At 37.5% G+C, this 9921-nt stretch overlaps 1 protein-coding gene and 1 long non-coding RNA gene across 2 annotated transcripts; both read left to right on the plus strand.

Moving 5' to 3' along the window:
* Positions 1-497: 497 nt before the first annotated feature.
* Positions 498-3379, plus strand: LOC134000537 (ladderlectin-like). The gene is made up of 5 exons (XM_062439898.1): positions 498-725; positions 1728-1853; positions 2594-2696; positions 3024-3092; positions 3324-3379. The coding sequence occupies exons 1-5, from the start codon at positions 498-500 to the stop codon at positions 3377-3379; spliced, it is 582 nt and encodes a 193-aa protein (XP_062295882.1).
* Positions 3380-5029: 1650 nt separating this feature from the next.
* Positions 5030-7208, plus strand: LOC133988592 (uncharacterized). The gene is made up of 3 exons (XR_009925799.1): positions 5030-5109; positions 6268-6370; positions 7123-7208. It is a non-coding gene; the product is annotated as an uncharacterized LOC133988592 (long non-coding RNA).
* Positions 7209-9921: the final 2713 nt, after the last annotated feature.

Consider the following 9921-nt stretch of genomic DNA (forward strand, 5'->3'; position numbering starts at 1 on the left):
GTTGTTTCTTTTAGAGATAAACCCACGCAGATTCATCACCCAGTTGTTGCAGTATATCTCTCATCTCTATGGACGCATCTTTATTTTATTGTTTGGGCTCTTGGACTCCGCTAGCAGAGAGCTGCTAGTGAAAATTCTCAGATAAACTCACCGCACCGAACGAAAGAAAGGGTTAGCGTCTAGCGGGTCAAAAGCAAATATAGGACTTAAATGAATCAGAAACATGACTCCAAATAAATGCTAATGTTGTTTTCTAGCAGGTTTTGCCACAGTATTTTAAGCCATTCATGTGTCACTGGTCTGAATTCTGCTAAACCTCTTTTCCCCATTAGCCTAGTGTTAGCCTGTTACTGATATTAATTACATTTATATTTTAAAACTGGCAAAAGACAGATGTGATGTTTACATGTTTGAACTAATACAGGTGTTTCTTGTTTTGTTTTGTTTTTATAGTTCTTTCTACTGTAGAGGATATCACAAGCCCTGTGACTAATACAATGTACACTGAAGTAGACGTCAACTACACGACTACTACACCCTACACCACACCGTACACTACAACCTCGACTCCACAGACAGTCACATGTTGTCTCACTACATTAACAACAGCAACAACAACAACCACTCCCTCACAGAGCCAGATGATGTGTCCTGAAGGATGGTCGGTGTTCCAGGGCCGTTGCTATTACTTTATGAGCGGGAGCTACACCTGGCCGCAAGCTCAGGTAAGCATTGTACAAGTATTGTAGAAAACCCAAGCTTCATTTGTAGTGTGGATGCATAAATCTAATTAATGATCTTTTTAAATCTAAAATGTCAAAGTAAGTAAATCAATAGAACAGACAAATAAACATTTATCCACTAGAGAGCAACAGAGAGTCCAGTCAGGAACATAGATGTATAAGAACTGGATACGATACAATTTTCCCCAGTGGTCACTCACAGTATTGCAATGAAAAATCCCCCCGCGGCCAAAAAAGCATTTGACCCATAGACCACCACTGTAAAAGAGATGTCTGTAAAACTGTTTACGGAACACCTCCAACTGCAAACAAGGTCAATTACGACTATTTCTATCATCTGTAGAGGTTTTATATTTGTAAAACTTTCCTCGAGCTGAGAAAAGCCATTTAAAAATCTGTGACATCATCACAATGTAAAGTGTATGGGAACTCGCAGCAGCTCTACTGTGCCATTTCTGGTCTGCTATCCAGCTCTTATAATCCATCCATGGTCAGGAACCACTCCCCCCCCCCCCCCCCCCCCCCCCTTTATTTCTTCTATGGAAAGCCATTTCTGCCAGGAAGAACATTTTCAGTTTGTTTTACTTTCTATGTCAAAATTATGAAATTATGACTCATATTCTTGATAAAGTAAATCCAAATTATGAGGTCAAATTATAAGACAAAATTATGACTTATCTCATAATTTTATCTTTAAAAAATTGTACTTTAAATTTTAGTTTTTTAATAATTTAGGCTTAAAAAGGTTATCTGTCTTACATTCTTATAATTTTGTGTTTTTTTGTTATTCCTAATATTTCATGTACTTTTTTCTTTTTCCGACAGCATTGGGCTTCCATAGATATTATGTTAAAAAGTTGAAAATGATCCAGCATCTGAATCCTACAGGTCAACAGGGCCCACAGTTTATAAGACCACTGTACTTCTATAAAGCACACACACACACACACCTCATCTCTCCTCTGTTCTCTTCTCCTCCACCAGTCAGCCTGTGCCATGCAAGATTCCATGCTGGTGTCTGTCCACAGTGCTCAGGAATACGGTTTCCTTCAGCAGCTCACCACCAGTAATGGATATGAGTATGCATGGCTGGGTGGTTTCTACCTACAGGTACAGTACACATCAAAACATGATGCGGTATCATTATCTGCACTACTTTTTCCGTGATGTTGAAATAATTAAAATATGGTGCTGTAGGACATCAGTGCCATGCTATTTTAATCATTAGCCAGGAGCTTTGGGTTATTTTTATCAGTTCTTCATAGACAGTGGTAAGTCCATTCAGAACTCCATCTGTGTTTCCATCTAAAAGTACATTAGACAAAAATGTACAGTCCAATATTAAACCCCCTGCAATGAAACTCACTTAATTCGACTGGCTAGCATTGTTGGCTCAATTTGGCTTATACTTTTGTAGATTACATTAATTTTATTTACTATTGCTATTTTGCTATTTTATTATGTATAGTTTATTCTTTGTATTTATATTTTGCTACTTTATTATGTATAGTTTGTTTTTTTATATTCTTATTCTTTATATCCTTATACTATATGTTGTTATCGTCACTGTGTGTCTGTGTAATGCTGCTGCTACACTGTCATTTCCCAGCTTGGGATCAATAAAGTATACCTACATACCTATCTATCTACCTATCTATCTATCTATCTATCTATCTATCTATCTATCTATCTATCTATCTATCTATCTATCTATCTATCTATCTATCTATCTATCTATCTATCTATCTATCTATCTATCTATCTATCTATCTATCTATCTATCTATCATCATTTTTTTCTGCATTATAATTAAAATGAGCACTGACAATGATCTTGTGATCTTCCTCCAGGGTGATTGGTTATGGCTTGATGGTTCCTGGTTCTACAACTTTACCTGGACCGTCCAGACAGACCCATACAGCAGCTACCCCTGCCTCATGCTCTCCTCGACCCGTAAGAACACACACACACACACACACACACACACACACACACACACACACACACACACACACACACACACACACACACACACACACACACACACACACACACACACACACACACACACACACACACACACACACACACTCAGTTGCTTGAGAAGCCAGAGCAGAATAATGACTAATGTGAGAACTATTGTCACACACATGGACTTCATCTTCAGGTCAACAAATCAAAGCTTTCAGACAGTGGCGTGGGTTCGGGCATGTATTTATCTTACATAAGACTCTGCTCCATCATTCTCACGACCCTTCTCTAAATCTTCTCTTTTCACAGAGGAATGGAGCAATTCCCAATGTGACATTAGTTCTTATCCTGCCATCTGTGAGAAGAGCTCTAATGTCCGTAAGTCAATTCATTTTCTCTGCATGACACGCTAACATATAAGAAATGTTCAGAAGTTACAATGCAAAAAAACAGATCAGTTCAAAATGAGACTGAGATGATTATATGTATATATTTTATTATAGATAGATGAATAATAATGTGTTCATTACTCATTGTGTGAGTCCCTAAAAGTGCTGTTAGTTATCTGATCAAATATTCAATAAAACACTGCCTGTTAACCGATTTCAGAAGCACTTCTACAGCAAAAGTACACAGTGGAAACACTTCAGTTCAGAGAGATCTGATTGGCTCTCTGCTTTCTGGCTTTTGGGGGAAGAATTTTGGAGCTCTGGGCTGGAAACATTTTACAATATTATTATTGTGTCACAAATGTACCTGTAAGAAGTGATCAGTGGTGGAAAAGGCTAAAAAAAAATGACTATCACGGAACACAAATACCTGACTAATACAGCAGGAGGACATGTATGATTTTATTCTTTTTTTTTTTTTTTTTTTTACCTTTGCAGCATCTGATGTTGTGTGTCCTGAAGGCTGGACGGGCTTCCAGGGTCGCTGTTACTACTACAACACGGAATATCTGACCTGGCCTGAAGCTGATGTAAATGCACAATATATCTAATATATATGTTGTATTTGACTGAGTCTCATATACAGATTGTTGGATAAACATGCAGTCACAGATTGGAGAAATACACATTTGCATCCAATCTACCTCAGTCACCTAGGCACAAAATACTAGATATTCACATTCACAGTATACAGTGGGGGAAATAAGTATTGGACGCGTCAACATTTTTTTTAGGTAATTATATTTCCAATGACGATAATTACGTGAAATTGTGATTTTCTGATGTGAACAATGAGGTTGGGAAGGATCCCAACCTCATTGTTGCAAAACATTTCAATGGAACTGGTGATGTTTTTCCCAAACTTCTGAATCTTCCAGTAAGGGCTGTTGAGGCCATTATCTGGAATTGGGAGGAACATCACTCCACCCTCAACCTGCCTCACACAGGACTTCCTCACAAGATTCCAGGGAATCAGAAGGTTAGTCAGAAGAGTAGCTCAAAAGCCAAGGAGCATTCCTTGAAAGAGCTCCAGAAAGACTTGGAGTCGACAGGTACAACTGATACAGAGAAAACAATTAGTAATGAACTCCACCACCATGGCCTCTATGCACGCTCACCCTGCAAGACTCCGTTACTGAGGAAAAGGCATGTTGAACTTATTTAAGGCAACATTTGGACAAGCCTATGATATACTTGGCTGTCATACTACACAGCATGTTTGGAGGAGAAATGGCACTGCACATCACATCACAGCATCTTGAAGCGATCATTGCAAACAAAGGATTCTCCACTAAGCAACAATATACTTTTTTTCCCCTGTTTCATTCCACTTTATTACAAATAACTTTATTTATGGACTTTAATGTTTTGATTTCGTTATCTGTGTGGATTTCTTGAGTTAATACTAAAGTCTGGCGAAAATTTCATGTGAATATCGTCATTGGAAATATGTTTACTGAAAAAAATGTTTATTTCCTCCACTGTATACAGAAAGTAGTAGGACAAAGATGTTTTTTTGACACTGTTTTGACTCTGTATTTTGGATTTAAGATGACATGCTGACTATGTTAAAGTACTGACTTTTAGCTTCAGTATTAGGTGCTTGATGACTGTAGTCATTGTTTATGTTCAGTCTTTTATCATCAAGTTATCATCACATTTGAACATCACATTTCTTGCTTATCCACCTGAACATTCAAACTATATTTACTCCTCTCCCTCTCCTCCTCTGCTACCTCTCTTTCCTTCCCCACCACTCTCTACATCACACTTTCCTTCCTTTATCCATCTCTCTCTCCTCTTCCTTCTCTCTCCTCCAGAATTACTGCGCTGGTCTTCAGGCCAGCCTGGTCTCGGTCCACAGCCCTCAGGAGTACTTCTTCCTCTATCAGCAAACAAGGGCTAATGGATTTTCTTCGGCCTGGCTGGGCGGAGTCTACTTTGAGGTGAGATGACTAAACAACTTTGACATTTTTATTCATTATTTGATCGAATAATCTAAAATACTCCACTACATCCATGTTTTTCTTAGTAAGATACATATATGTATAGTTACATTATCATGCTTTTAACTGAATGTGGTTCTACTTTATAGTGTCTTTTGCAATGGAACTGGAGCCTTTTTTCTAGAAAAAATAAAAAATTAAAGGGCACATGAACTGAAAAATACATATTCCCAGTTTTAATCATGTGCCCTTGTGTTAATTGTTCATTTTTCTCTTTTTAGATGCCAAAAAATAAGTTAAAAAAAATCAGTATCAGAGTGTTTTTGTCCTTTGGCTTCCTGTAACATAGTCTCAAATTTTCGATGACTCATTCCACACTCTTCACAAAAGTTCATCCAAATAAATGGGACTTTGGGCGAGAAGCTAGTCACACCGGTCACATTAAACCATGCTTCACTGTGTGCGGGCTGTACTAACTAACAGGGTAATATCGAGAGAGATAGGAAGAGATGTGTGTTTGGATATCAGTGGGGGAAAACTTTTGTTTTCATTTCCAAAATGTGGCTGAGTCATTCATCTGTCCCTCTTCTTCCTGATCTAACAACAGGTGAGGGAGGTGTGTGTGTGTGTGTGTGTGTGTGTGTGTGTGTGTGTGTGTGTGTGTGTGTGTGTGTGTGTGTGTGTGTGTGTGTGTGTGTGTGTGTGTGTGTGTGTGTGTGTGTGTGTGTGGAGCCAATAGCTCCGTTTGTCTCTGCAGCTCTGTGTCAAACTCCGCCCACTTATTAGCAGTCCAATCAAATGTGAAGGATTTGATTATAATTCCTTCTTGTTCTCTTAGGGGTTAAAGGTTAAAGTTCTCAGGCAGCATGATGCGAGCATAGAGCAGCAATTAATACATAATAATAATAATTGTACATATTTCCTCCTGGACAACTTTTCATGCTCACATATATGCTCTTTCTTTAATCCTTGAGAATGTTTATATAACAGACAACTGTGTCCAACTTTAACAGATAGGTTTGATGTGTCCAACAAGAGCCTGCAGCAGTTCTACAGAGCTGTGTTAGAGAGTGTGTCTGCAGTTGTTGGATGGTGGCGCAATGATCTGAGCTGAGGTCAGTTGTTATATAATAATCATCTTTCACTGTCTCACTACAGAACCAGTGGATGTGGCTTGATGGTTCCTGGTTCTATGACGGATTTTCTTTTCAGATGTTTGGTGATGTCAACGACAGTCCCTGCCTGTCAACATACAACTCTGGTAAGAAGACACAGTTACACGCTTGGTGGTTTCTTAGACAAAGGGAAAGGCCTTCTAGTGGTGGAAAGTAACTATTGTTAAAACCGGTGTATACTGTAGGTCGCACCAGTGTATAAGACGCAGTCTATTTTGGGTGGTGTCATGCTGGGAAAAACACTTTCCTATTAAAGTGCACTAGTAGTTATTCATTTATAAACACATATGTTTATACTCCAAAACTTTTTCAATCTACTTTTATTTAAAACACAATTTAAACACACATACTACACCTGAAACAGTGTGTTGGGTTAATTGCTGAAATACTTCTGATCAACACACTGAATCAGCACCTGCCTGTGAATCCTTCTGAACAACGTACAGCAGTTACAGCTCATCTATATCTATTTTTCATTAGCTGCAGACACAGCTGGAACCAGCAGCTGTTTACAGGACAATATAGTTCATAAGTGTGGATGCCCACATTTTGATCTTTATAGTTACTGTTACAGTCATTGTTCTTAGTATGGATGGCCCTTTACAGAACTATAACCAAATCCAGATCTAACCTCTCTCTGTATTTTACTGCTGTATAATCAGTATGTTTAATCTACCCAAAGTATTCAAATTGATGAACTACAGCACTGAAATGCTCTTATAGTATAATAACTACTATAATAATATAGCACTCAAAAAGAAACCAGTATTCTATTCTTATACTATAAAACATTTTTCAGTAAATATATAACTCTCTCTCTCTCTTTGTGTCTTTTCAGATGGTTGGAGTAATAGCAACTGTAATAATGTCATGAATTTTTTTTGTGGAAAGGAGGCAGTTTAAATCTGCTGTTCACACAGGACAGACAGGGTAATGGACACTTTCAGTCATGTACAAAGTTTTTCCCAAACAAGGTCATTTATTATCCAAGTTTAACGTGGTTGCTTTTCTCATTGTATCATTTTGTATGTATTTTGTCAGATGCCTGATGATGTCACAAGAGGAAGTCAGTTTGCATCATAACACCTGGAGCATATAATACATCAGGGAACCCATTTCCTGAAGAATCTGAAGACACAAAACATCATATAATTAAGGATCCTCTCCAGACATGTTTTAAGATGCATTTAAAATACTACTCCTTTGAAACATACTCTGTGTCTGATATAGTTTTTCCACAAAAAAATAATTAATAATTTTGGTAAAATCCTTAAAATGACATCTCCTCCTTCTCCCTCATTAAAAAAATATTATAATCTATAAATATGCAAATCTATTTCATATTAGAATTTTAACAGTTTGACATAAGACGTCTCTTATTTCACTGTAAAGTCCATTCTTAGTGTGTGTACATTGGGAGCTTCAAGTTTTGCACATCACACTTGTTTAAGTTGAATATTGGACCAGGACTGGCTTCTTAACTATTTGTGATGTCACAAATCCTGTTCGAAGGCTCCGCCCCTTAAAATCCGATTTTCAAAGAGCTAAGAAACTTTTCCAATTTCAGCAGATGAATGTTAAAACAGCTTTCTAGTGTCAAACTCTGCACATACATCATTCTGCACGGTGAAGCTCAAACATTCAACTTACAAGAAGAACATTTGAGTGGAGGGGGACTTTAACAGAAATACAATGTACCACAAGCTCTCAAAGTCACTGTACAGCTCCAGCAACATTTGTTGTATAGAAGAACTTTTATTTGTAGACCAACACACATCACATCTGTTTACCACTTACCTCCAACATCTACTGGATGGATTGCCTTTAAATTTTATAGAGAAAGTCATGGTTCCCATACAATGTATCCCATTGACTTTTCCGATGAGGCATTTAGATACTGCTAAGTTACTTTATTAATAGACCAATACGTTTCAGCTTACGGCCTTCATCAGGGTCGTCCCATGTCTTTCTCTATAAAATGTCATGGTAATCCATCCAGTAGATGTTGAGATAAGAGGTAGACAGATCGGCTGACACTGTCATCCATTGAGCCAACTCTGTAGCATGGCTAAAAACAAAGAAGCATCTACCTGCAAGAGCCTAACAATTTAAGTTAGTGCTGACCTCCATGCAGGTTTATAGTGGTGGCTTGTTCACTGGGATGCTACCATGGGTGAGATGTTTCTCTTAGCTAGGAGTTTATTAGCTGAAATGTTATAGTATCATCAGCCACAGCACTAAAGTGTCCCTACCTGGGCATAATTTGACAAGCCAATCAAAGCAGAGATCTAGCAAAAGTGTCCTGTGAAGACACAGTACAGTATTTCATCATTTTAAATCATAATCTACAATTAAATTAGGTGACTTTCCCAGTTTTAGATGTTTAGCTTTGTAGGATTTGAGACTAAAATGTTTCATTAGCTCGACATATATAAAGCTTGAACAGGCACAGAGTTTTTCTTTTCTATTTGCTGAGTCACTGGTCTTGACTGATAGATAACCGTATATACTGATCTGGAATCTGTGACAGAGCTTGTATACAGATAAGAGTTGCTTGTGTATCTGATCCAAATAGAGGACACACAAACAAACCATCTGCTGAGGCAAGAGGGCACAATCAATATTTAGTAACAGCACAGTTTAACTCGTTTACTTTATATCTCTGATCGATGGTTCCGTTGTTTCACATTAACACAGCAAACCTCTAGGTTTGCATTTCCATGAACTACCTACTAAAAGATATGCAGTGAAATAAAACAGTGAGAGTAATTTGTTTAATGTGACAGCTTAAATCACTTTGTGCTGTCCAACTTTGTTTTATTTTCTTAAAGGTAGGATTTGAAGCAGAGGAGAGAGACACAGGTAACCTCGTCGCTATGCTACAAGTCCAGGCCTGTGATTGGCTGGGGGCTATACACCAACTGCCCAAAGATTGACACCCAGAAATGTTCTTAAATTATAAGAAAATAAGGAAATACAGACAGAAGGCAGATTCTCTGTAGATACATACACTGCTGCACACTTCAAGTGGGTCATAACTGATGACTGAGAGGGATAACTTTAGTATGAGTCTATACATTGCTTATTAGGAAAATCCTGCATAGTATACCTTTAAAAACATATTTAAATGAGCGGATATTCCAAAGAAAAAAAAAATATAACTTTGTGATAGCACTCAGTGGAAAAAAGTTAGAGTGCATTTTTTCCATAATTACACAGGGAAATGCACTTTTTATTCTTAACTATTGAAACATATTTTAAAGATAGGCTACATGTGCTTTAAGAAGGAAAAATGAAACTTTGCTGCATGTCCATTTGTAGATTCATGTAATGTGGTTATAATAATATAGTTAGTAGATATTTTTCCATAAATGTTAATTTTACTGCTTTTACTATGGGGTCCCCTTTGCTCTTTTTACCATAACGTCTGTTGAAGCTGAAGTAAAACCATGTGTTGTACTGTGTTCTGACCAGCTGGGGGCACTAAAAAGCTATTACAGTTATAACTGGGAGGCCAATGCACATAATCAGAAATACTTTATTGATCCCTCAGGGGAAATTGGGTCATGTTGCAGTTGTTCACATTCTAGAAGAGAAATATATAAGCATAGAGAAATAATAAGAAAAAGAGATAAAA

This window comes from Scomber scombrus, chromosome 2 (genome assembly GCF_963691925.1).
Source record: "Scomber scombrus chromosome 2, fScoSco1.1, whole genome shotgun sequence".
Lineage (NCBI taxonomy): Eukaryota > Metazoa > Chordata > Actinopteri > Scombriformes > Scombridae > Scomber > Scomber scombrus.